This window comes from Rattus rattus, chromosome 4 (genome assembly GCF_011064425.1).
Source record: "Rattus rattus isolate New Zealand chromosome 4, Rrattus_CSIRO_v1, whole genome shotgun sequence".
In the NCBI taxonomy this organism is placed as follows: domain Eukaryota; kingdom Metazoa; phylum Chordata; class Mammalia; order Rodentia; family Muridae; genus Rattus; species Rattus rattus.
In genome coordinates this window covers 128,547,246-128,575,070 of record NC_046157.1, presented here as the reverse complement: position 1 = coordinate 128,575,070, position 27,825 = coordinate 128,547,246, and the positions used below count along the sequence as shown (strand labels likewise).

The window sequence follows — 27,825 nt, the reverse complement described above, 5'->3', positions numbered from 1 at the left end:
ACTCATATAAAAATAAATAAATAAATCTTTAAAAAAAAACAAAAAGAAAATCATTCCTAAATATAATGCAAACCTAAAAATATTTTCATGAGGCTTCCTGAAACTTTCCGTACAGTTTACATGATATCCTTTTAACGCAAGCAAAGATATTCCATCCTAAATAGTTATGCTTAGACATGAATAACTCTACTTGACTCATTCTGGTTTAGATGGAAAAGGGGGACATATTTGAGGCACACGTGAGCGAGCACATTTGACTGTTTAAACAGGATCTTTATTCTTAGTCAAAAGCTACAACCAAGATTTTTCTTAAGAACTTCCTCGAACTTTGTTCGGGCTTCATCGGTGTGTGCGTGTATGTGTGCCTGTGCGTGTATGTGTGCCTGTGCATGAGTGTGTGTAGGGGGCGATGTAGAAGCTGAAACCAGTGCCTCGCTTGTCTTGCTAACATGTGGTACTTCTTCAAGGTGTTGTGGATTGAACAGGGCATAGATCCACGTTGTTCTTTTGTGGTTGCTACAGGTACTCAGCGTGCCAATGCCCGGGCTCCTGCACCTTACAAGAGAGATTTTGAAGCCAAACTAAGGAACTTTTATAGGAAGTTAGAAACTAAAGGATACGGACAAGGCCCAGGAAAATTAAAGTAAGTGGCAATGACTCAAACCACATGATTTATAGATGGTGAATGGATAGGAAGCAGTTGGTGGTTTGGAAATTGGTTGTCACATGAGTCTTATTTTAATAGGCAGTATTATTTTGGAATTACACTACAACAATGCAAAATATTGCTCAGGAATAAAGCAATATTTATTCCTTAATAAGGAATAAAGCTTATGGTTTCTAATCAAGGTAGGACTGTATAAAACTATAGACAAATTAAAGATGATTGTTTTTTCTCCTGAGGAGTTCCTCTTTGTTGGCCCATCTGATGTTCACATGATATATAGCTATCACAATATTTTATTCTTCCTGTTACTAGTTCCTGGGCCAACATGAGTGCAGAATAATGATCAGCTCTGTTTTGTGCTGGGAAACAAACCTCACTTGTACAATAAAACCTGTCATGAATGTTGTGTCTGCCTCTCTTTAGCCACCTCCCTTGCTTGTCCAGGGTTCTTTTTATCCACATGTACACCTCTTTTCCCTTGTTCCTATTTTAGTCCTATCCCATGTCCCAACTTGAGCTCACTAGCAGAGAAGGTCACCATTTACCCTCATTACTCAAGGGAGGACCAGTCCCCACGCTCACTGCCCCAGGCACAGGAAACTGCTTAATGGATTCAACTTTCATGGACCTCCAAACATATCAACCCAGTCCAAATTTCATCTCTCTGAACTGTGTTGTTTTCATACTTGAATTACCAAGATGATCTTCTGTAAATTCAAGCTCCCAGTCATGTCTTTGTCATTACTATTGAGATGATGTGCAGATTGACCTCTGTAGAGGATGATGCTAGTTGTCATGACAGCAGACTGCCACATGCATCACTCATTCCATCTATAGGGGAACCTCAAGATTCACCTAATTTAAAACTTAAGTACACTTGTAAACACTTTTGCTCTGCAGGACACACACACACACACACACACACACACACACACACACGTACACCTCTTCATTTTAACTGGACATGCTTAGGTGCATTCTAGTCTTAAAAGGGTAACTTCATAGTATTTTTCTCTTTAGTAAGAAACTTTTGCCTGTCTCTTATCTGTCTCTGTCTCTCACTGTCTCTCTGTTTGTGTCTGAATCTCTCTCTCTCTCTCTCTCTCTCTCTCTCTCTCTCTGTGTGTGTGTGTGTGTGTGTGTGTGTGTGTGTGTGTCTTATGACCGTTTTCCTTCTGGGATAAATGTCTTGGCCACTCAGAAAGGACTCATGGGTTTTTTTACAGGCCACAGGTTTACCCATGATTTTCTTAGGTAACTTCTGCTATTACTGTTAAAGAGTTTAAGACAAGTATGTATTTAAGTGCAGACAGCAATGATATTGCACAACTTCACTCCTCACCTAGTTAATTGTGGAAAATAGAGACTAGATGGCACGAAAGACAAGGAAAGGAAGTAATCTTTTAATGCACTCTTCAAATTGCCTCTTTACGGACAGGTTAATTATCCGAAGAGACCACTTGCTGGAAGATGCTTTTAATCAGATTATGGGCTACTCCAGAAAGGACCTGCAGAGGAATAAACTGTATGTCACCTTTGTCGGGGAGGAAGGGTAAGTAGAACAGAGAAGTGGTCTGTGCAACACAGGCTGTGGCTACAGAGCGGATGTTTCTCCTCATCTCTGTGGTTCCCAAAACAGGAAACCCTTCTGACAGGAAGCAGTGCTCTCAGATGCTTAAACATTTTGCCTCCCCCACCCCCTCTGGCTTTTAAATCATTTGATATAGAATATTTTAAAGTAACTCTTACCTATAATTATTTTGTCTTGATTAGAAGGCCAGTTCTGTTGCTTTTTCCCCCCTGCATCTATCTATCATTTGAAAGGGGGAAATGGAACTTTGTGAGAAAGGAAATAAGGAACTGTAGTTTACATCCGGCTCACTGAGCAGAATATGTGTCGCTTGTTAACTAAGCCCTGGTTCAGAATCACAGACCCTGCTGCTCTTGCTGTAGTGCCCACAACAACCGTCGTGACAATGCCTTTGCTCCTCTTTCCCTGCCTCCAGTTCTCTTCTCCTGGGAGGGCCTTGTACCTCCCCATACAACCTCCTACTATAAACAAACCATGCAACATGACTCTTCCATGAGTAGCTCATCTAGATAAGGGTTGGGAAACGAAGGGCTGGGGCTCCCACACTGAGTCTGCTGCACCCAGTAGACATAACATTTGTTAATGGATTGCCTTGGACACGTCCCCATGGGCCCTTCCTTCTTCCTATCTCAGGACTCTCTGTGGCTTGTGGCTCCTAGACTCAACTTAGACACAGTCACCTAACCTCTGGTTGTGTTCTGTTTGACACTGTTGGCCTGAGTATTTATTTATTAAGCTATACTGAAGAACTTTGGACTTTACATATATGCTAGACCAGCGCCCTGAGGTATAGCCTAGCTTCTTTCTAGCTTTTATTTTGAGAGAGGGTCTTAACAGAGTAGTTAACTTGCCTTTAATTTAGTCTATAGGCCAGCGAGACCTTGAAAACTGCACCTGTCTCTACCCTCTTATAACCAGGGTGTCAACCCTGTGCTACCAAGCTCAGTAGTTTGGACTACTTTATCATCCTCTCAGTCATATCCAGTATGAAGAAGAGTCAGGCACCACCGTAGTAATATCCACCCAATGTGGCCCTTTAGCATATGGTAGATGGAGTGGAGGCTTAAAGCCCAACATGACTACCTGTCCATGGGACTAGGGAATGGCAAAATCAACACCCAAGCCCAGACCTTAAGTCTTTCTTCTGGTATTCTTGGACGGCACTGAGATTTAAGAAACACCCCCGGCTGGATCCTGGGTTTTGCCTCGGATTGTTTCTTAGCATTCCAGGTGGTGACTGAACACGTGAAGCTTAGGCTGGAGCTTCCCTGAGAACTCAGCCTTTCGTGACTAATGGACTTCTGTAAATGGACTTGTAAACTTGTGTTAGTTGGCTTAAAGATGCAGGTGCACGGCTGAAAACCGAGGCGAGTGCTGTTAGCCTCTTCCCAGGTATGCAAGGGATGTCAAGCATTTCCTTACAGGACCAGTCTGCTTTGGATGAGATTATTTTTCTCTCCCGGAACTCCAGCTGCCTTCCTTTATTATAAAACCACAGGCAGGCGGTTGTTTGTTTTTTGTTTTTTTTTTAAACACATGGCCTTGCTGCTATGTTGTTCAGGCTGGCCTTGAACACTCAAGCTGAAATGACCTGAGCCTCCCAAGAGCTGGGCTCTGGGTCTACAGATGCACATCAGTACTCCTAGCTTGAGCCACAGTTTTCTCAGTTCACTGAGATGTTGTTGATCCGCTTACATTTGAGTAGCACAGATGTTTGACGAGTGCTCTCATCCTGAAGTGGGCTGCCATATTCTGAACTGGTGACATCACTTCCAAACAGAGCTACATTCCTTTTTGTTTGATGACCACTGGTGATCAAGTACTTCCTACCCCTGTCACTTGTCTACTTCCTGTGGCACCAAAGGGAAAAGGGAGAGAGGATGTTTTAGGAGTGGTCTCAGTTATCAGAAACAATCCCTTTGTCTACTCCCTCTACATACAAGTTGATGACACTGGGTTTCTGGGCTCTATCATGTCAGTGCCATCTCTGTACGTGTAGGTCTCTGACACCAACAGAGAGGGCAAGGACATGTTAGAGCCCAGAAACCAGTGGCCAAAGCAGGAATAATTTCAGCTACAAAAAGAATGAAGAAATATTGAACAGTAACTTTAAGTGACTGAACACATGATCAAATGATGAAATAAATGGGAGAAAGGAAAATCTCTCCAAATAACTCCAGGGAATTTCATAAGGGTGGATTGCATAGTAACTTTTTTCCAAATAATACAGAAGGGGGTAGTGAAGTGGGCTTGATTTTGTCAAATCTGGCAAACCTAAGTCATGTTGACAGTGTGTCTTTCACATGAGACTACCTTACCCATACAAACTTCCTCCACAAATCTGCAATCACAGACTATTTACAGGAAAAACATGGGATGATTCCCAGTTGAGGGAAAGTGTAAGAACCTCTCACCAGTATTGAAAATCATTGAGGACATTAAAACCAAAAATAAACAAACAAAAAAAGGAGTTTGAGAGAATGCTGTAGTCAAGAAGAGACATTATTAAATGCATGTCACTTCCTGGATGAGATTGGAGAGCAGAAAAGAGATATCATGTGAAATCTGTTGATAGTTAGGCAGCAGTATTGCTTCCTTAATATGACACCGTTTATGACAGTCACTGAACCAAGTTTCGCAAAAGAGAGTTTATTCCCAAGGAAGTGGAACCCTGAGTCACAGATTTGCCTGCACAGCATTAGGGTTTAGAGGTCTTGCTAGGATAAAGAAACAGCTTGGTCTGATGGAGGGGGAGGGAGGTGGAGGCAGGATCCAGTCTAGGCATAGTCACCCTCTTTACAGGACTCATGCTCAGGAAAATTGTACCACTGGTGTCATCTAAAAACATCAACTAAGTCATGCTGCTGAGGTTCAGGTAAACAGTTGGTGGCTTCCGCTGCCTTGAGACAGACACACATGGCTCCAAGTTCCTGAAAAACAACTTAGGCAACCATTGCCTCAGAGATGTTGTTGTCAGAGAGGATGATGGGAGGAGAGGATGATGGGAGGAGAGGATGATGGGAGGGTACTGACAAGGGCTTGTCTTCTAAAGTTGATGATAAGATCAAGTGCAGCTCCAAGCCTTACTTGGTGTTTCCATCAGCTGTGTTGATGAGGAGTGTACTGTTCTGATATATGTATATAGGCTATGCAAGAGCTCTGCCTTCTTTATAAGTAAAAAAAATACCTAAAATAATGGATTTAGCAAGTGGAAACATTCGGCCCGGAGAGACTTAACCTGTTCCCTTTTGAGTTTTCTTGTTGCCTGGTTAACTGAGTGACTTCTCTAGATTGTTGTCAATTGTGTGTGCCTCTTCCATCACTTACAGTCAGTGGAGTAAGTTTTGTGAGGAGTCTAAATTAATACTAATATCACCTTACAAAGAGTATTATTAATTTGTGTCAACTACCAATGAGCAGTTAATACTCTGCCGTAATTGTCGATAGCATCGCTATGATTTCATTTCCAATCAGATACAGTCCATCTAACTGAACCAAGGCATAAAGAACAGTGGATTTAGTTTTAATAACAACGCCTTTACTTATCTTCCAAAAAAGGTGTGGATTAGCAGCTTCACGGAAACAGTAACCTTGGTTCATGCCGCTTCTGCACATATATCTGAAACAAAACATATAGATTTTTCTAGAAGTAAGGGATCTGTAGGCTACTGCAGTTGCTATTTGAGATAAAATTAAGCCCAGACTATTGAATGCCTGTCTTCAGCTGCAGAAACATTAAAAAAAAAAAAAAAAAATCCTTGTGTCTGTTAATATAGATATATTAGAACAAGTTATTTCTTTATTAAAATGATTTTATGTTAGCCTTGGCTTTTTACGAGAAGTAGGTAATCTCTAAGCACTGTGTTATCATTGGTAGTTGAGTTAGGCCAGAGCTGAGAGCTGTGTTCTACGCACTAGAATCTCCCCCAAACTTAGCATGGCTGTCTTGCCTTAGATACTTATCATGGCAGCCATCTTGCCTTAGAAACTTAGCATGGCCATCTTGTCTTACAAACTTAGCATGGCGGCCATCTTGCCTTAGAAAGTGAGGGTAGGGAGTAGAGCAGTGCTATCATCACCAAAGAAGTAGCCTTGCTCGAAGATAAGGAGAAATGGCTTGTTGCCTAGGAATTGCTTATATGTGGTTAATAATATATAATGAATGAAATGCTATATATTATTCTTCAGTGTATTAATTCTGTTAATCAATAATCCTAGCAACCAAAGTTCACATGGTATCGGTGCTCAGGTTCTGATAAGGTATCCAGGCCATTAACCAACACTTACTTCCCCAAACAGTGAAGAAATAATGTCTTAGACAAAGAGAGGATGTTTACTAGGTGATCATTCCACCTCTCTTTGTTTTCATGGCACCTCTGTGAAGGGCACCTTCATTTAAGAAAGAATGAATTCATTATGTGCAAAGAGCTGTCAAGATGACATCAGTCTTGCAAGCCCTGCTTAGACTAGGGAGGAGCATATGCAAATAGTTTTAGTTTGGGGACCTGTGTGCAGCATCTTTCTTTTAAGCTCTTTCTGTATTCCCCCAGGATAGAGAGATAAGAGGATGAGAGAAGACATTTTTCTTTTCCACTACTTATCAATTACCCAGTATGGCTCACATAACCAGACTGGGGTCTGAGCTGTAAAGCTATAGGGCTTCAGATAGACTTAGGCTACTGCTTGCCCTTCAAGGAGGCAGCAGGTGCCTCACCTGAATCACCTTTATCTGCCAAAGAAAGAGGCCTCAGCTTGGTGCCACCAAGAGCAACATTGTTTTATCAGACTTAATCCCCAGGCCTTGTTAAGTGGCTCAGAAGCTAAGCCTCACTGCTCTGATTCAACTGTGGTTGAATGAGAAGGTGCTTAGGTCAAGGTGCCTGGACAAGCTTGGGGGAAGAGATAGTGTGACTTCCTGAGGCCATTGTCTTCTCTCATTTTACAGACTACTCCCATTGGAGTATTTTGTCTTCAGTTAATTTTTGTTATATTAAGACTGGAAGAATAAAGTTAATTTTTTTTTAACCCATGTCAGGTGCGGCTAACTGGTGATGTGCCAGGCCAGCCGCACAGATGGGTACAACGCTTCGTCAGCGGGCAGGGCTGGGGACACTAAGGCCACCCTACTGACATCTGTGCTTACTCAGAAATGCCTTCAAATGCAGCTGTTCTGTGGCTACACACCCGTTGTCCAGAGTTTCTGCGTTTCCTTGCCAAGCCTTTAACCGTGTAACCAACCTAACCGGCAAAACAGGAATGTAACAAACGATCCCTGTGGCGTGAGTCATGTTAACTATTTATATGGACGAGGTTGCTAAGGCATTATAGGAGCGGCCTGCCTGCACGCCCGGCTGGGGCTGTGTTTCACTGGATTGCTAGACATAGATAGAAATTGCATCCCACAACATACCCTAAATATGCAGTTCCACATTTAGAGTTACAACCAAAGTAAAGTAGAAAGACTATCTTGGCTTCGGAGTGATTCTATTCATGCATCAAGAGTTGGAGGAGGAGGAGAAGGAGGAGGAGGAAGTGAGGGTTGGGGATGGGAGGAGGTAAAGATAAAAAATTTAATAGTTAGATGTACTTTTGCTTCTAAAAGAGCTATTTGTTTTCTTCTCTCCTGAGGTAAGTTTTGCTCTTCAGCTCAACTCCTCAGAGAATATACTCTTGTCTTCAACCACAAGAGGAACTAGTCAGTAAGGTCATTGCTGTTTTAGCAAACTTCACCATGTTAGAAGATATTACACTGTGAACTTTTTAAGCCAACTCACCTGTTTGACAGTGGTTTCAGAGTGAGTCATATCTTAGGGTCTGGCCCAGTTTGCTCATGGCATTGAATTAATGTACTGCCATCTCAGAGTAAACTGCCTCACATTTAGTTTACCTCCAGACGCCAAATAACAATGTAAGTTATGCTGAGTTTCTTCAGTGAGCCTCAGGGAGCTGTAGTCACAAGTCAGCAGTGTGTAAAGGGCCTCTACTTGAGTGTCATTTCTGGGAACTTATATAATGCAAAGAAAGTGTCTTAATTAGGTTTCTATTGTGATGAAACGCCATGATCAAAAAGCAAGTTGGGGAGAAAAGGGTTTATTTTCCTTACACTTCCATATCACAATCCATCATCACCACAGGAAGTCAGGACAGGAACTCAAACTGGGCAGGATCCTGGAGGCAGGAGCTGAGGCAGAGGCCATGCAGGGATGTTACTTATAGGCTTCCTTTCCAAGGCTTGCTCAGCCTGCTTTCTTATAGAACCCAGGATCACCGGCCCAGGGATGGCCCCACCTACAATGGGCTGGGCCCTTCCCTATCCATCACTAATTAAGAAAATGCCTTATAGGCTTGCCTGCAGCCTGATCTTAATGGAGGTATTTTCCTAATTGAGGTTCCTCCTCTCATAACTTTAGCTTACATCAAATTGACATAAAACTGTCCAGCACAAGGGATGACAGGATCACCTATTTTCAGTGTGGGCAAAGTCTAAATTTATGTGTAAGGAGGCCAACACACACAGGTCATTAGACTGTGCTCTCGTAAGTGTAGTATTATTGAAATCTTAGGGATCACCGTCTAATTCTTAACAGAAAATCCACAGTGGAGCCCACTTTGCTTATACCAGTCGTCTCACAGAAAACAGGCTTGCTCTATCTTTTGCCTGGTGTTTCAGCTCTGCGACCCTGATGTACTCGGGACCCCTGCAATGTGAAAAGCCCAGCAGAGGGGTAACCATAGCAAGTCAGGGAGTGTTTATGTCTCCCTGGAGAAGTCTCACTAAAGATTTATAGTAAGCTAGATATTATAATAATGTGTTTCCCTCCTCCTTGTTTCTGTAGCAGCAGCCATTGGCAACACTTTGCTATCAAGAGACAGATAGTAAACAGTTTTAGACTTTGCCCATCATACATTCTCTATGGCACGTATGCACCTTAGCATTTCATCGGCTAACAGCGACAGGCTATCCACAAACTAGAGCAGTGCATTTCAGTATAGTCTTACTCGCAAAACCAGGGCTTTGGCAGATTTGCCCTCCTGATGTAGTTTGCCAAACCCAAATCAGCAATGTTGTTTTAATATTGATAGACAGCTAACATTTACTAGAGGGCCTGGCATATGGAATAACCTTAAACTTGACATTCAGATACCTCTTTAGGGTCTGAGACCTGGTTCCACATCATAACACTCCCCTGATTCAGCTCTCTACTTTGTTCTAGCTTCAGTTTTCTCTATTAAAAAAAAAATGAGGAAATTTGACAGAATGACTTCCATGATGTCTTTGGTAGTTGGTGTTCTAGCTTCATTTCTGTTGCTGTGATATAAACGCCATGATCAAAAGCGCTTTCGGAGGGAAATGGTTTATTTTATCCTACAGATTATAGTCCACCATAAAGGGAAGCAAGGCAGGAGCTCGAGGCAGGAGCTTGAAGCAGAAATCACAGAGGAACGCTGCTTACTGGCTGGCTTTCAGCATTACATTCATCTACTCTATACAACTTGGACCATCTACTCAAAAGTGGTGTTATCTAGAGGGGCTTGGCCTTCCCACATCAATTAACAGTCAAGAAAATACCACATAGACGTGCCTTGTAGGCCAGTCTGGTGGAGACAGTTTCTCAGTTGAGGTTCTTCCCACGCATGTCAGGTGGACAACCAAGGTTAGCCATCCCATTTGATTTTCCCCCCACCATGGAAAGACATGAGGAACTAGATCTTACAAAGTGAACTCCTAGAGGGAAATGCATAGTCTGCATTAGTCCTTCCTATTCTGTATCCTATTCTGCATCTGTCTGTCAAGATGCTTCTGTATGAGAGAGAATGGGAGACCAGGAGTCATCATTGTGGGTGAGAGCCTTGGGGATTTGGTAGACTGGCTCTTTAAGAGTAAACGAAAAGAAGTGGCTTCCCGAGGTGGGGTAACTTCACCCTGCTTTAGTGAAGGAGAGTGTCCAGACTTAGCTGCTTCACCACACCTCAGGGTTGGAGTCCATTCCAGGAGGGCAAGGTATCCCCACCTGTGCATACTCTTTCTGGAGTAGAAAACGGGTAAAGGCCCAGAAACCAGAGAGACCGTGGTATCCAAATCTAAAGTCCTACCGGGAGAGGATTGTTGAAAACTGTTCTGTCTTCAAGACTCAGATTGATTCTTAGAGTGCAGTTAGGATTTCAAGCTTTGTTGGAGGACTGTGTGCAAAAACATCCAAGCAGAAGAAGGTTTCTGCTGCTGATGGCCTCACCTCAGAAGCTAGAACTAGGAGAGTAGAAAGAGTTTACAAAACGGCTGCACGATGGGGGTAGTCTGAGCTTCTAGGTACCTCTGTGTGGCCCCAGAGAAGCACAACCATGGCCTTCCAGCCTATCCTGGAGCTACAAGTTAACTTCTTCACATGCACAAGGATACCATGTCATTGTATAAAGACTGATTGGCCCCGAGAGTTGCAAGTGCCTGCCCTTTTCTGCCCAGTAGGTTTCCTGCAGGTGCACTGTGGGTCTGAACTTAGGCGTGTATAGTCTTCACACATGCTGTGCCGCCCAGTTTTAACGTACTTCTTCTGTTTCTTTTAATGTATGTTAGGTGAACACCGGAATAGCACATGGACATTTCATAAATGTTCTATAAGACAAGTGTGCACTGAAAAAAATCAGATGACAATATCTATAATCAGACATATAAAATAATGACATCTGTAGTCAGGTATGACAAAAATGAAAATCAATATGGGACTAGATGGAATCCAAACTATTCACATTCAGCTTTGTTATTACTGCATAAAAAGGCCATTTTTGGGTTATATTTTTATTTTTCCAAACCTTTCTTTTGCCTATAATAAGATCATTTTCTACATGATAAAATTTAATTTCTTGGGCAAAGCCCAGATGATACCATTTTATTTAAACAATACTATTATGGAGACCAGGTGAGATGGTACATGCCTTCTGTCCCAGTGTGGAGAGGCAGAGGTAGGTAGATCTCTGTGAGTTTGGAATTTGAGATCTACACAGTAAGTTCCAGCCCAGCCAGGGCTACATAGTGAGTTAGAATTATAGGCTCTAGAAAGAAAGCTCAGTCAGTAACATGAGAATTGAGTTCAGTTCCCAGAACTCACACTTTTATAGGGTCCAAGCCTGTTAGCTCACTCTTCTAATCCTTGCACTGGGGAGGCAGAGACAGGTAGATCCTTGGGGTTCACTGGTCACTCTCCGTAGCCTGTTTGGTGAACTCAGGCCAGTGAGAGAGTCTATCCCACAAAGTTGGGTGTCACCTGAAAGTTTGGCATCTGGCCTCTGCATATAACACACACTCAACTAACACTCCCTCTCTCTTCTCTTCTCTTCTCCTCCCTCCCTCCCTCTCTCTCTCCCTCCCTCCCTTTCTCTCTCTCTCTCTCTCTCTCTCTCTCTCTCTCTCTCTCTCTCTCTCTCTCTCTCTCTCTCTCTGCAGTAATGCCCAAATAATAAATCTAGAAAGAGATAGAGATGGTGATGAGAAGGATAAAGCAAACAAAAATCTTTGGCTACTCCCCACTCCCATCTTTGAATCTCTGTGTGTGTACTTTTTATCCAAGGGCTGATGTGTTGTTTTTTTAATTTTTAATTTTAAATTTAGTATACCAAGTTGCTTTGCATTTCAAGCTTCTCTTTAATACAGCACAGGCATGCATACACACGTACATGCACAAACACACTCACGTACCTTAGACATTGCTGGCCACATGACATTCCCTAAACCCAGCACCGTCTTTGATTCCACTTCACTCTGACTCTGAAGCTATTACACACAAGTAAAGTAGAATTTACAACATTCTCTGCGTCCTCGGGTTGCAGCCTATCCAGAGATCTTCCTTAGCAAGCATTGTGTATCTTCCTTTTCCTTGTCTGTAATTTTCCATGGTGCGTTTTTAATTTACACTTTTCACTTGCACTCTCTCACTCTATTTTTTGCCTTTTAGCTCCCTAGGGAGAAGTCTTTCTCTTCCCTCATTCTGAAAATTTCCAAAAATCCCCTCAGTCTTCATGTCCCCGAGTGACTGTAGCCGCTTTCCTCTGTAAGAAGGAAATAGTGCCGTGACATTCCCTCCCCTGTGGCCTTGCTTTGGACATATAAAGTTTTCATGTATGTGTGTGTTTGTATATCACGAGTATCTTGGTTCCTGTTTGCATTATCTCATGGGTAGTTGGAGTTTTGGATATGTGCTGTATAAATGTCTAGTTCATTACTTTGAGTCAATACTGAGATCAGATTTGTTTTTGTTTTTTTTTTTTTCACTTTTGTTTAGATGGCCCTGGTAGTAGGCTATCCCTGTAATGAGCATCCTCTACAATGTTAAGCCCAGGAGAAAATATGCCCAATACCTAGACAAAATAGAAGCTCATTGTTGTCTATGTGCATCTTCTTGCAGGTTGGATTACAGTGGGCCTTCCAGAGAGTTTTTCTTCCTGGTATCCCGAGAACTCTTTAACCCCTATTACGGCTTATTTGAATATTCAGCCAATGACACATACACAGTACAAATAAGTCCTATGTCTGCCTTTGTAGACAATCATCATGAATGGTAAGGGGGTCGTTTCTATAACAGTTGTGCTCATTTAATTTTCTGTGATGCTGACTACTCCTCTCTCCACGTTTCTTTTAATAATTTTTCCTTCCTGGATAAAAATCACATTATCAGTTATATACCTCATTTGACCTTTATTTTGGTTGTTAAATCTAATTATATAGACAGTCCCCCAACTGGTAACTGATTACAGTGCATTAGATCAATTTTAAATGAGTCGAGTAGAATTCAGAAGCTTTATCCCATTGGAAAAATGTTACAGATGATTAGTTTCTTAGCAAGACCCCCAGGTTCCTCTGGCACAGGTCAAGCAGCTTCTCTAACTGCCTGGGGAAATGACTGGCCCTGAGGGGAGGGGAGGTGGAACAGCTTGAGCCCTGACTGAGGGCTGTTCATAGTGTTGTGGGGGTGGCAGAGGGGAGCATGGTGGAGGCATAGTGGTGGCCCAGGGCAACTGCAGATCAAGTGTGTGAATGGGGAGTCAAGGCAGTGCCCACTCACCCTCACACCAGCACATTTAAGCCACTTCAAGTTTGCAAGCCGAACTTTCCTTTTTCTTAACATATCACCCAAAACCAAGGGAAACAATCTTAAGATTCCTATCTGGAGGTATTTATTTTAAAAGAATCCCAAATTACACTTTTTCTAAATGTCTTTACAACATTTTCAAATCCTTGCATTTGTAGCCTTTAAATATTTACAGAAGCCCTATTGATTGGTTCCTGTTCCTTTTCACTGATAGTGACAAAGAGAACAGAAGTGGAGAAAGGTTCTTTGGGTCATGAGGTTATTGATAGGGAAGAACATTAGCTTTCAGGTCTTACTCTTCAAATTAACTTCTTGTTGAGTTACAAATTCAGAGGCCTCCTAACTCTGACTGTGACAGCTGTGCTAACCTAAGTGGAAAAAAACAGGGCCAAAAGTTGCTGGCCACTGACCTCACAAAGCCTGCCCAACACTAAAAATTCCAGTCCTACAGTACTGGTGAAGGCATCAGACTTAGAAGAACTGGAGACCCGGTTACTTGTGATGGAGGAAGTAATTGTGTACCTCAGGCAGAAAACCCAACTGTAACAGATCTATATGTAAAGTTTCCAAGTTGATTCAGAATAGCATTTCACTTGGAAATTTTGGAGAACAGAATGTCTCATGAGGAAAGCCCCACCCCCACCCCCAGTGTCTGCATGTAAACTTTGTGAAGGACCGTATTTACCATCAGGACTGAGGCTTGAGAGAGAACAGAGGAGGATGGGAACCTTCTCTGTCTGAATAAGGGCTTTTCCTCCAAAGGGAATTGCCCTACTTTGCATTGGAGAAATCCACTAATATTCACGCACACAAACTGAGGACAACATTTTTCCAATCTTCCTAGTCTTTATATCTTGGGATAGTTTGGGGGAAATCTTACTAAAAGGTGATGGGGGACTCATGCTGTCATATGTGGGGGGCAGAGTGACATTGTTGATATGGAGTAACGGTAAGGTGTCCCTAAGTATCAGAGGAACAGATTTCCTCTACAAGTAAATCTAAGCATTGATAAATGAAGACACATACTACAGTGCCCGGGAATTTGAAACTCGTTCTAGACGGTAGGCCCAGTCCTCAAGACACTGTTCCGAGTTCACCCACCTTGTGTTTCTCCCTCACAGGTTCCGATTCAGTGGGAGGATCCTCGGTCTTGCACTAATACACCAGTACCTGTTGGACGCCTTCTTTACGAGACCCTTCTATAAGGCTCTTCTGAGAATGTAAGAGTATTTCTGTGCTTGTGTAGTCAGCACGTCAAGCTCAAAAATGCTTTCCTGAAGCGATGTGTCAAGGTCTCCATTTATCCGCATGTTCTCACCAATCAGTCGTTGAGTGAATAGTGGTTAGATTTAAAACAAACAAACAAACAAACAAACACCCCAAAAACGAATACAATTTCAAATAGAGTTCTGGCTTAGCCACCAGACCTTAGTTCCATGCCTGTCCGAATAGTTTATTCTCATCTGTGGCAGCACATGTGTCTTTAAAACAATTGTACTTCAGACACAGCCCTTGGGTTCTTGTGCCGTCCGCGCTCATTATTAATAGAAGAGCTGTGGGTTAGTTGTGGTGACTCATGAAGTTCATGTTGTATTTTGCTTCATGCACTTCCAACGGCTCACTCTTGGTCACAAGTTCCTTTCCTTTCCTTTCCTTTCCATTTCAGTTTTGGTTTCTTTGGTAGATGTAGACAGTGCCTTGCTTTTCTTGATACCTTTCTATATCAAAATAGCAGTGTACGGGCACGGATGAAAAATAAGCCTCCACAGAACTCTGTCTTCATTTCCATCACAGTGAATGATGACAGTTACGGCACAGGGTCAAGCACAAGCACAACCACCCGTTAGTCAATATGCAGTCATCTACAGGACAGTTGTTGGGGGATGGGTAGACACGCAGACTTAAGCTTGTAAAGGAGCGAAGTACTGAATCATGGCTGGGAACATGTCTGGCGCATCTTCCGATCAAGCCCATGGACCTGTGTTCCCTAAAGTGGAAGTCCTGACCTCAAGTGAGGGCCAACAGAATGTTTCCCATGAGGCTTCAGTGAGGACTGTTTCCTGCTTCCCCAGTCCTCCTGGGCCTCCTGTCACCTTTGCAGTTCATTGTCTCCTCATAGTTTCTTTAGGTTTTGTGAGAGGAATACCCAGTGTCCACCTTTACTGTACATCACACTCTCCCCACGACGAGTTAGTCTGCATTCTCTCCCTCCATTAACAGTCGGGAGATGTGGATGAATGCTTTCTAGCCCTATCTTAGACTGTATTGCTGCTTCTGATATTAACATTTAACGCTGGGCTAGCAGAGACAACAGAAACTAAAAGTTTTCCCTGGGTCTTTCCTACGCTGACACACATGACTCTGAACTCCCCCCTGTTCACCTTCTTGCTCCTCTGTGGGTCTTTCCTCTGATTTGCCCTTAACCTTGGTGTTCAGAAGCTTTCGTTCTGGGCTGATTAATTGGTAGTTACCAATTAATCTCTTCTCCAATTGACCCAGTGTTCTGGGTCCTCATCTAAAAAACACACACACACATAAAGCCTTATATTTTAATATGTCTTAAACATCCTGGGCCACTCCCAAACCTCCATGTGGCTAACATATTCTACTTCAATATTCCTGAGTTATTACTTACTAAAAATTATATTCCTTCTTTGTTGCCCTAAACCCAGTCTGGGGCAGGGAGGAAGAGAGGCTGTGGGGCTGCTTTTCTTGAGCTCTTGGCTGTTTCTCTGTCTTGTACTTGGCACTTCTCAGACCTGGTCTTTACTCCTTTCCCTAGCATGGCGGCTCTCCTCCCCACCCTCCTGCCCACCCTTGTCTGGGAATCCTAAAAGTCCTGCCTCTGTCTCTCTGTCCAGCCAGTGGCTGCTGGCAACTTTATTTACCAATCAAAAACAACTGGGGACAGGGACCACCAGCATCTTTTGTGCAGATTCTCAAGCAATTTTGGGGACCCATATAACATAAGTAGCATTAGACCAAATCAACATTTCCCCCCTTTCGTTCATTCAAAAGGCCTTTTCCCTCAGATTACAGATTGAATTACAGATTCAATCCTATGTATTGAACATAGTTATAATAGTTACATAAACTATAAGGTATGATGTATACTAATAATGTCTAGTCTATCAGTTTTGTCAATTTAGGTATATTACTCTAACATCTATCTTAACTTGAAGAGTTTATAATTTGGAATCTGAATTATGTTTTGATTTCAACTTGTATTACCATAGGAAAACCATCCTTTTAAATCTAGATCATCTTTTTTTTTAAATGCTTTTCAATTTTTTTAAGATTTATTTATGCATTTCATGTATGAACATACTGTAGCTGTCTTCAGACACACCAGAAGAGGGCATCAGATCCCATTACAGATGGTTGTGAGCCACCATGTGGTTGCTGGGAATTGAACTCAGGACCTTGGGAAGAAGAGTCAGTGCTCTTAACCGCTGAGCTATTTCTCCAGCCCTGGATCATCTTTTCTAATGTTAAACAACTTAAGTTTGATTATGAGACTACAACTAGTCTTTAACGACATCAGAGACCTGAGAATAAATTAAGTATCACCTGAATATATAGGAAGTACGAAAACATAGATTCCAGAACTTTAGCAAATTATGGAGACAGCTGACTACCTGGACAGTCCCCTCCAAACACTGAAGCATCTGTCTTTAGCCTTCTGGCCCAGAACCATCTGACAGACCTTAATGAAGCAGCAATTATGAAGGCCTGGTTTACCCTGTATTGGAGAGCTAAGATGTTGATTATCTTGCATCTTATATCCTTTCCTGAATAGTATTTTTTTGTCAGTAGATGAATTAGGGCAATTTTTGTCCAATGGCTGGCTACCTTGCCATAATTGGAACAACTTTATTTGGAGGTTACGATGTTTAATATCTTCTTTGAACTGTGAAGGGAGTACTGTTAGGAGTAGACATGTCCCCTAGCCAAATAAAATCTATTAATAATGAAATGAATTTAAATGTCATATTTTGTGGATTTTTAATGTTTTTGAAGACTATCTACATAGGGTATATCCGTACTGTTAAACCTAGACTACTCTTAGCTATTTCTATTTGAATAATATTGAAAACACTTTATTATAATTAGTCCAAAATCTAATATAACCATGATTTTACTATCTGGTCCTTAATTTGTATTATTTAATCATCTTAAACAGTTTGTGATAGCATCTATTAGAAGGATTGTGCCTAAGCCTAGCATTCTTTTTTTTTTTCTTTTTCTTTTTTTTTTCGGAGCTGGGGACTGAACCCAGGGCCTTACGCTTACTAGGCAAGCACACTCTACCACTGAGCTAAATCCCCAACCCTAAGCCTAACATTCTTAAATGAGTTGCATAGGCACAATGAGAATTTCTGAGACTAACAACATTAATTTTAAATTTTATATCAATATACAAAGATTTATACCAGTGCAAACCTTACATTTGTATTAATATATAAATTCTGTACCACTATAAGAAATTATAACTTTAATTTTGTATCAGTTATAAATATTTCTATCAATGTAAGATTATGGCTATATAATGCTTTGTTTAAGAATAAATTTAGTAATCCATCTCATATACCTAATTTTTTTTTATTCTATTACTCTTTCCCCCCTCAACTCCATTCCTAGGAAAGAAAAGACAGAAATCACCATGTCTATTTAGTTTCCTTCCTGTTCAAAATTATGACCATTTCTAAATTATCTCTTAAAATAACAACCTCTCTATAATTTATAAAATAACCATAACCACATACTCAAACTTAAGGAATAGGAATGACAATTCTCTATGTCTTCTTCCTGTTGAATAGGGGTGATATATATGTGTGTGTGTGTGTGTGTGTGTGTGTGTGTGTGTGTGTGTGTGTGTGTGTAGTCTATTATATTATATTTTAAAGGTGTACATAATTTTTGAAGGTGTGGGGAGGGATAGGAAAATTCTGTTTTCTCTCCTCTCCCCCTTTCTTCTAACCTATTCCATTTCCATCTCTAGTATCATCATCCTGAAAGATTTAATACAGGCATCATCTCATCTATACCATGTCTCCCTGAATGTCCAAGTCAAAGCAAATGTCCCTCTTACTCACTTCCTCTGATAGCTCTTGGTATTTACCTTTTCTTCCTTTTCATTTGTAAGACAGAGTTTTATTCTATGGCCCAGGCTGGGCTCCAGCTTGCAGCCATTACCCATGCCTCCCAGGTATTGGGAGGTAGCATGGGTAGTCCAGTCTTATCCATCATTGATTGTCAGTAACATGCATTTTAAATTGTGCATGAGCTTTAGCACTCTCTACTCTGTGCTGTCACCTGTATTTTATATTAACTTATCCATAGTGTGCCGGTCTCTGTAAGACCACTTCCCTTAAGAGCAGCAAGTTCATCAAGTACTTATTAATATGCATGGTACACATTTGGTACCTAATAAATATTTAATATGCATGGCGCACATGTGGTGCCAAATAAATAAATAAATAAAAATAAAACAAGCAAACAAGACAACCCTTAAAATAGAGCTAAAGGGCAGGGGATTTTAACACAATTGTAGCAAATTAATTACTACCACCTTATGCCAAGGCACATAATAGTAACTTTTAGATCTTGTCACTGAAGAGAAAAAAAAAAAGAAGCAGTAGTAGAGTAAGGCACAGGAAACTTTGTGGTTATGGAAGAGTTCTTTGGCTTACTATTTTTATAGTGGTAGAATAAGAACCATGAGAAAAAGGGAAATATATGACATCACTTATAGTTTCTAGTCTTTTTTAAAAAGACAAGTTGACAGTTAATGGACAGTAGAGAAATCAATAAAGAATTTCAAATTAGGAGAATGATAATTTTTGATAGGATAACATAGCAAAAGAGATTACGGGTGCAAGTTGTCAACCTGTTCCAGTTCTAGAACTAGCACTGTTTGCGGATGACCATGTAGATGGCAGACACTCTTGGTTCTAGTTTTGAGAGAAAAGACAGGTAAGTGCTTCCTAGGGCATCTTAAGTATCCCAGATTGAGGAATGAATGCCATGTATCTGGCTGATTTCAGTAATGTGATTTCTGGACTCAACAACATCCCAACTGCCACAGCGTCCTTCCTCGTGATTCTGGGATTTGCTAATAACAAGGCCCCTGTGTTTGCTTCTCTTTGTCATCTCAGCCTGTGTGACCTGAGTGATCTGGAATACCTTGATGAGGAGTTCCACCAGAGCCTTCAGTGGATGAAAGACAATGACATCCATGACATCCTAGACCTCACGTTCACTGTGAACGAAGAAGTTTTTGGGCAGGTCTGTTACATGCTAACTAAAGGCTGTTGGCTGGGGAAAAGTTAATTCCATGACTAAGATCAAATGTTAATATTTGTGTCTTATTGGGTAATTTAACTAAATTGTAGTAAGCTTGAGTATGAAGATTATTGAGTACCAACTACAGATTATTTATTATTGAGATTATATTATCTCATTTGTAGATTATGAGAAGCATTTGTATGCTGTGAACAATCTTTTTATTTCCAACTCAAATTCTCATACAAGATTTGAGAATCTTTAGAGATATGTAGAGATATGAAAATGTATCTTATATAGAATACATTTGAATGTTATCCCTGGGCTGAATATTAAATTATTTAATTTTAATTAATATAAAATTAAGACTTGTTTAGATTTTAAGATTGTAGTTGATATTTTAGAAAAGAAATAATATGAGTAATATTTTGGAGAATGCTTGAAAGCAGAGAATATACTTGTTTTCCTTTAAATTTGATGGAAGAGAAGACTACAGGATTTCTGTGAGGAGTCCTGTCTTAGTTCTTACTAGGCATTGGTACTTGTGTGGGTTGCCTGTATTTCATATACTTTCAAAAATGAGCTCTCAATTTAAGATGTACTGGGGTGTCTCTCTGTGTTCCTTAAGTACATCTTTCTGGCTCTGTAGGTGTAGTTGATTCTAACCTTTAGATCTGTCCTGTGGGACCCTTTGTGAGCTCCCCTAAGACCTTCGCAGAGGTCACCTAAGACCATCAGAAAGCACAGATATTTACATTACTTTTCATAGCAATAGCAAAACTATAGTTATGAAGTAGCAACAGAAGTAATTCTATAGTCGTGGTCACCACAACACAAGGAACTGTATCAAGAGGTGGGAGCCTTAGGAAGGTTGAGAACCACTGCCTTGGAGGTTTGTCCACTTGTAGAACACACCCAAGGTCTAAAAGAGCCACACACCTGAGCTCCGCTTGTTTTCTGATCCGTCCTTTTGCCTTTTAATGACAGATTACTGAACGAGAGTTAAAACCAGGGGGAGCCAATATTCCAGTTACGGAGAAGAACAAGAAGGAGTACATTGAGAGGATGGTGAAGTGGAGGATTGAGAGGGGCGTGGTGCAGCAGACAGAGAGCTTAGTCCGTGGTTTCTATGAGGTAAACAGCAGTGGCAGACGTGTGCTCACAGTCTGGCTGCCTGTCCATTCCACCATCCTTCATGCATAGACTATTTCTCTCCTCTCTTGCTATGTTTACTGTTGTTCTTTTAATATATAAAAAGTCAGATATATTCCTGTATATCCCCATGTGAAAGCTCATTCTGCGTGTCATATCACCCCTGTGAATGGTGTGCTGATTTTAGGGGTACCGTTTTAATGCTTTAATGACTACTGATAACATGGAAGTTATAATTCTTACTTATGCGTAGGTATGCCAAATCAAATCTCATGCTTACAATGGGCAGTGATTGTGTGGAGGGCCAGAACTTATCACACATGTCCCATGCGACTTCCTTAAGACCATTAGATCGTTTTCAAAAGCAAAACAGCAAACGACTAGATTAATCAGTTGTCAGATATGAAGCAAAAATCCTCTGATTCTAGTACTAACCAGAGCCCGCCTTGCTTAGCATCTGAGACCAGAGGAGACGTAGGATATTCAGTGGGATATGGTGATCAGCCACAACAAAAATTCTACTGAGGCTAAATCTTACAACCTTTCAACTAGAAACATAAGTTCCCTTTGTATCTCTACAGATGGTATGAGAAGTTCTCACATACCAGTGGAGGATATAACCACAGTGCTCTTGAAACTCCCTGCGCCCTGTGTTTTATATAAGCCTTCTTCTCCGTGGCTGACGTTTCTCTAGGCTTCTGACTTTTTCTCTTCCTCAGGTAGTAGATGCCAGGCTAGTGTCTGTCTTTGATGCAAGAGAACTGGAGCTGGTCATTGCTGGCACAGCTGAGATAGACCTCAATGACTGGAGGAACAACACTGAATACAGAGGCGGTAAGGTTTGGTTTATGAGTGACTAGATTTAAGTTCCGGGGGCGGGGCAGGGGGCGGCTGGTTCAAGCACAGGTCTGAGCGTAGAGCACACAAAGGCACTTGCATTAATCACTGGTCTGTCGGTGGCTGTTTTCCTTGAGACCTTGGGCAAGGTCAGCCCCTTCTGTACCTAGCGACTTCATTAGTCAAAAGGGGAAGGATCGTTTACACCCCTTCTGAGGGTGTCATGACTCCTAATTGCTGATGAAGAAATGTGATCATAAGAATACCAATTAAGTATCGGATGACGTTGTCCGTGAAGTATGGGAGGCTTAATATCCAACTGGTCAGACCCCACCCATCCATCTACATTCTAAGCCTCCAGATGCCACACCCTTTGAGCTTCCTAACCTGCAGAGGTTGGCTGCAGTTCCTTGAACCATCTATCAGTTATAACTCATGGCATAAACACTAACAGGGAACAAGAAAGGGTTCTTAAAATCCAGCAGGTCCATCTACGAGGTCCTTCTAAACTGGACTATCGAGTTTGGCTGAAAAGGCAACTACCGTAAACTGATTTGGTTTGGGATTTTTTGGAAGTGGCTTTCTGTCGATCAGTACACAGTTTCGGTTAGTAATTTGGACCAACATGATTGGGATTGTCCCTTATTAACCTAGGGACAGTCCAGAGTTAAAACTTTTGTCTGATAATTTTGAGTAAAGTGTGCATTTTCTGGGATGAGTTGCAATGTTTGGGTTTTCTCTAAAAGTCTGTTAAATTGAGGTTTCCATCATTTTTATTTGTTTTTATTTTAAACTGTGCAGTACATTTTATCTGGCTGGACCCATATAGCATCCGTATATAGAGTTGGTTATTATGGAAAGCTTTGGTAGCTGAATTATTTTTACTAGTTGAAATGCATTTTCCCTGATGGATTACTTAACATCTCTTTTGTGGTAACTATTATTTCCTTGAACCTTACTCCCAGGAGGTTCCGAGAGCAGTGCAGTAATCAAATCAGTCATTTTTGTACTGACACAGTCTAAGATTTTTCAAGTCCCTATGTCTGAGTAAACCAAGGACCTATTTTAGTGGTAAGTCTTACCAAATGAGATCCGTAGAAGAGACCAGATAAAAGACAAGCACTTTGCTGCCATGTTTGCCTGGTACAGCTAGTTGGCACCATGTGAAAAGCAGTTGTGCTGTCGAGTACCATCTGTTCCTCCAGCAGCTGTTTGTGGACCCTATGATGGGACAGTCGTTCTTTCAAATTAGGCTTAGCATAAACAGTAAGGGCAAAGCAAAAGAGGGCTGACTCATAAGGATGGAAAACTGCATCGATCTTTCGCTCATTAACCAAATCTTTGCCAAAGCCTGAACCCAGACGCTATACCCAACCTAATGCTGCTTATCCTTCATTCAGGCGCTTTCCCCTTCAAGGGGACGAAGTTTCTTTGGTGATTTCCTGGTAAACCTCACAGCTATGGGAGCATGAGGATACATTCAGATTAAAGCTATCCCTACTCACCCTCATTTTGGGAGTATAGCACAGAATTAAATAAAGTGGTTTTTGTAAAATATGACTATCGGTTGATTTGAATCATTAATTGCATGTGAATTTATGTCAGCCTTCTCTCTTAGAACTTATCTTTTACTGAGAGGTTTTTTAGGGAAGCACTTGGAAATGAAATAGGCAGCTTTAAAATTTTTTTCATTATTTCTCTTTGCATATATAAATTGTGTGATTAATACCTCTCTCATTCATCAGGAAATCCTGAGATCAAGTTTTCTTTGCCCCAAAGCTTAGTATAATGTTTGGCATAAGGGTATTTGGAACCACTGAGTGATTGTTTCCTATAGAAACAGTTTCTTATAGAAATGATTGAAAGAGGTACGCATTTCTAGTCATAACAATTGTATTTTTCAGAAGTGATGGAGCTAAAGTAAACAATATTTGCTGTTCTTCATTGGTTTCATTTGGACCATCTTGTTTAACTTTTGATGCCCATATGATCATATTTGTAGTACTGTTCCTTAATCTTAAATTATAAACGACATTTAAAGAATCCAAGATGCTGATTTGTGCGTATGGTGGTAGTCTTTTGGCATATATTTCTTGTGGTTTAAGATAGAAGACTCGATGTAACATGAGCTTTCGTGCTTGGTTCATAGGGTACCATGACAATCACATTGTAATTCGGTGGTTCTGGGCTGCAGTAGAACGATTCAACAATGAACAACGACTAAGGTTGTTACAGGTAAGATACCATTAGATCATCAGACTTTAACACAATGACATATTGTTGGAAGTGTGCATACTTCTTAGTAATTGCTAGATATTCTTCACAAACACAAACCTTTGTTTATCTGGCTATGACATTTCCGTGCCCTTCTGACTGCGTGTCCAAATACTGTTACCACCAGCCAAGACAAAACATTTCTTGAGGTTTGTGGGGAAGTGCCAATGGTAGTCTGAGAAACCCTGGGTTGACATATGCCCTTGGGACAAATAGATCCTTGTAGTGACAGCCTGTGGCCCTCTGCAGTCAGCATCCTTAGCAGAAAAAGAGATGCTGTTCAATACTGTAGGAAAGAACCCTAATTGTTGATATAGTCCTCTTTCTTCATTTGACTTTCCAAACTTTGTAGAGCAATGATGTTTTGGAGAAGAGGTCACTGTGTTTTGGGATATTTGTAAAAGCTCTCCAGGGCAATGTTGGTAAGGCTCCACTAAAGCAGTAGACACTAAGGCAGAGCCTTACGTGTATATAGACTTGGACCTAGTGCTTTTGGATATGGAACTCAGATTTGCAGTCCACAAAATTCCTAAGATGTATACCAATTTGATAATGAAATGATGTAAGTAGGCTAGGTTTAATTAATAGATTCATTTCATTTATTTGCCATGGGAAGTATGCCTGGTTTAACATCCAAGCAGGCCAGCCACTCAGAATGCTTTATATCCCATTTCCCTTTATGATTCACTGCTCTTCACTGAGTAATCATCAGAATCTCTGTTGATGTCCTATGTTGATCACACGTTGGCTTCTGAAATTCCCTACTTGTCCCTCTTCCTCGGAAGTGCTACACAGCAATGATGATGTGCCTTTCCTAGATGAGGTCTCTGGCTTCACCTTTCCTTTCTATTTCTGTGGCTGACAGTTTGTTACAGGCACATCTAGCATTCCCTATGAAGGATTTGCTTCTCTCCGAGGGAGTAATGGTCCAAGAAGATTCTGTGTGGAAAAATGGGGAAAAATCACCGCTCTTCCCAGGTAAAAGAAAGTACTCTTTACTCCCAACACATGCAGGAAAACCTCAGCTTAATATACATTTATATTACCTTATTTATATGAATGAATATATGTGAAGACTAGAAAAGAGAAAAGCTTGAAAGATGAGATTCTCTCTAATCACCTACTTAATAAAGTGGGGAGGAACAAAATATCTTGTTTGGTTGTATGTTAAATGCATACATCTGTATATCAAAGTACAAAGCACAACCAAGGCAGACTTAAGAGCTTCAGTTAGGCAACATCTGTCATCAGACTTGTGGCTTGACTCTAGAAGGCAACAGTAGTTAGGATTTCTGTTGGCTAGGATGAAATAATCATGATACTACCTATTCTTTCTTTAAGTTTGGTTTTGTTGGATATACAATTTTTTTTAGGTCATTTATATCAAGAGAAGTTTTTTTTTCTCTCAACTATACCAGATAGTTTTGCTAGGTTTTATTAATTTAAGTTGGCCATCATGGTCTTTTAGGACTTGGAATATAGTGTTTCTAGCTTTCAAAGTCTCCGTTTATAACACCAGTAGACATGCTAACACGAATGGAGGCCAAAACCCCAGACAAAGAACCATAGGCAACCAAGACATGCTGAGATTGAGAAGTTGTCTTCCCTAAGGATGAACACATCAATTGGTCATCCAGTACAAAATGATTAGCCATGAAAGCATACATCCAAATAACATTGTATGGACTGAGTAGGGTGTATTTATTTTGTTGGGAAAAAACACACACGCACACACACACACACCCACACACACACACACACACACACACACACACAACAATAACAACAACAAAAACAACAACAACAACAACAAAACAAAAATAGAGGCCATAAATTTGAAAGAAAACAAAGAAGGGCACATGGAGAGTTTGGGATGGGGAGATGGTAAGGGGGAAATGAAATGATTAAATTATAATCTCAAAAAAAAAAAAAAAAAACCCTTGAAAGTGAATTAAAAAAAAAAAAACAAACCACAATAAAACCATTGTGACCAAAAGCAAGTTGTGGGAGAAAGGATTGATTTCATCTTACAACTTATCACCTAGGGAAATCCTATCACTTAAGGAACTCAAGTCAGGAACCAATGCAGAGGCCATGGAGGGTGCTGCTTATGTGCTTGCTCCCATCGCTTGTTCAACAACCAATCCAGGTGTGGCCCCAACGACAGTGATCTGGGCACTCCCGTATCAATGAATCAAGAAAATGTACTGTAGGCTTGCCTATAGGCAGTGTGTTCAGGGCTTCACTTGACTTCTAAAAGCTTGTGTTGAGTTCACATAACCAAGCCAGCACAAAGCTCTGGTGTTAAATCACTGTTGAAGAAGGACTAGCACATGGTAGCTGTTGAATAGGATTCAGTCTCGTGGATGTGCTGTGTACCTTTCTAGTGGTTAGTGTCTGTTGTCATTCCAGTTGAGCCCTCTCTGCACCAGACTCTCAATAATATCATACAATTTGTTGGGGTGGAAAACCATTGCTTTACTGCTGCTAACAATAAATACACAACTCTGGCAGGTAGGGCTTGTGAAAGAAGGAGTTAAATGGAGGCAACTCAGGGGCTCTGCTGAGCACCTCACCTACCTGTATGCAGCACAGGTTGCCAATAATTCCGCAACATCTTTAATTGTCTTACTAGGGTATTTAATGTACTAATTTTTACTTGTGCTTGGGTAGTGAGATTTTTTTTCCCCTCCCTTTAGTGCATATTTGTATCTTAAAAACAGATTTATACTGGTTTAACAAGGTTTTCCACTCTTTTGAAATACTTAAGAACATAGGAGAAGCAGAAAAATTCAGGTTAACTGTGTGTCACATTTCTATTGAATCTATTTCAGTGAAGCCAATGAAGTTTATGGAATTGACTATAGTCATGATAGGTATAGGTGCTGCTCACAGTTAAAGCACTGGAATCTTCCAGAACCCTGTTGGTCAGAGAAAGATAGTTGGTTACAACCCCTATCCTTCTCTATCTTGTGCTGAAGACTCCCAGAGACACTTTTTCACTGGCTCTGCATTTGCTGCTGGCTGTGGCTGCAGTGTGTGTCACCCTCATCTCTGATTAGGCAGTATCATATTGAAACAAGCAGAAGGCTGGAAGTTAGAAATTCTGCATTCCAGGTCCGCATCAAACTGTGGGATCTTCAGGACCACTGCTTTCTGAATTTCAGGGTTCAGCTTATCTATAGACAGTTGGCAGGGTGGTATGTTAGGCCTGGCTGAGTGAGTGCTAACACTATACAGTTGCTAAAGAGACTTGAGGGTTGTCTGCACCAGCATCGCTACTTCCCCTGGTAGTTCCAGAAAGTTCTTAGGCTGACTCATTGTAGATGGAGCTGTTCCTCAGAATCATTGCAAACACACAGTTGGGTAACAGCTGTTGTCATTCTTCCTGTCTTCCTGTGTGGCGCCTGCTCATACCCTTATCATAATGCAGCACAAATAAAGGTGTTATTATCCATCTCCATAGAACCGAGAGAACAATGCCGGGCTCAGAGATTACTTCTAACACTTGAATGAGATAATGTATTGGAAGGTCCTTAGGGAGTGTATGTTTTCTTGTTTCCATTTAAGCCTTTAATCCTTAACCTCTGTAGCTTCTGTACTACTTAGATGAAGTCTCTCTCTGTCTCTCGCTCTGTCTCTGTCTCTGTCTCTGTCTCTGTCTCTCTCTCTCTCTCTCTCACACACACACACACACACACACACACACACACACACACTCACCTTGTTTAGACAAAAACATAAGACAAATCACTTCAGGATATGGCAGTATAAGTTTTATCAGAAGCAATTCTTCATTGATAACTGGGTCATTGCCCTTTATGAGATTTAAAGTATCACTTGAGGATAAAAAGATCTGTGAAGTTGGTTTGGACCTAAGACATTATGTTATATTACTGAGTCTAGTACTCCGAAGACCAAAACAGATGCACTCAAGC

At 41.0% G+C, this 27,825-nt stretch overlaps 1 protein-coding gene across 1 annotated transcript in view; it reads left to right on the top strand.

The window, feature by feature from the left end:
• Hecw2 (HECT, C2 and WW domain containing E3 ubiquitin protein ligase 2) overlaps positions 1 to 27,825 on the top strand; it is a 374,703-nt gene that overhangs the window by 331,396 nt on the left and 15,482 nt on the right. The window contains exons 20-28 of the mRNA XM_032901106.1: positions 523 to 643; positions 2,106 to 2,219; positions 12,656 to 12,808; positions 14,461 to 14,559; positions 19,498 to 19,627; positions 20,612 to 20,758; positions 21,496 to 21,610; positions 23,763 to 23,848; positions 24,753 to 24,865. Of these exons, the coding sequence (XP_032756997.1) occupies positions 523 to 643; positions 2,106 to 2,219; positions 12,656 to 12,808; positions 14,461 to 14,559; positions 19,498 to 19,627; positions 20,612 to 20,758; positions 21,496 to 21,610; positions 23,763 to 23,848; positions 24,753 to 24,865 (1,078 nt within the window). The remainder of the gene's footprint in view (positions 1 to 522; positions 644 to 2,105; positions 2,220 to 12,655; positions 12,809 to 14,460; positions 14,560 to 19,497; positions 19,628 to 20,611; positions 20,759 to 21,495; positions 21,611 to 23,762; positions 23,849 to 24,752; positions 24,866 to 27,825) is intronic.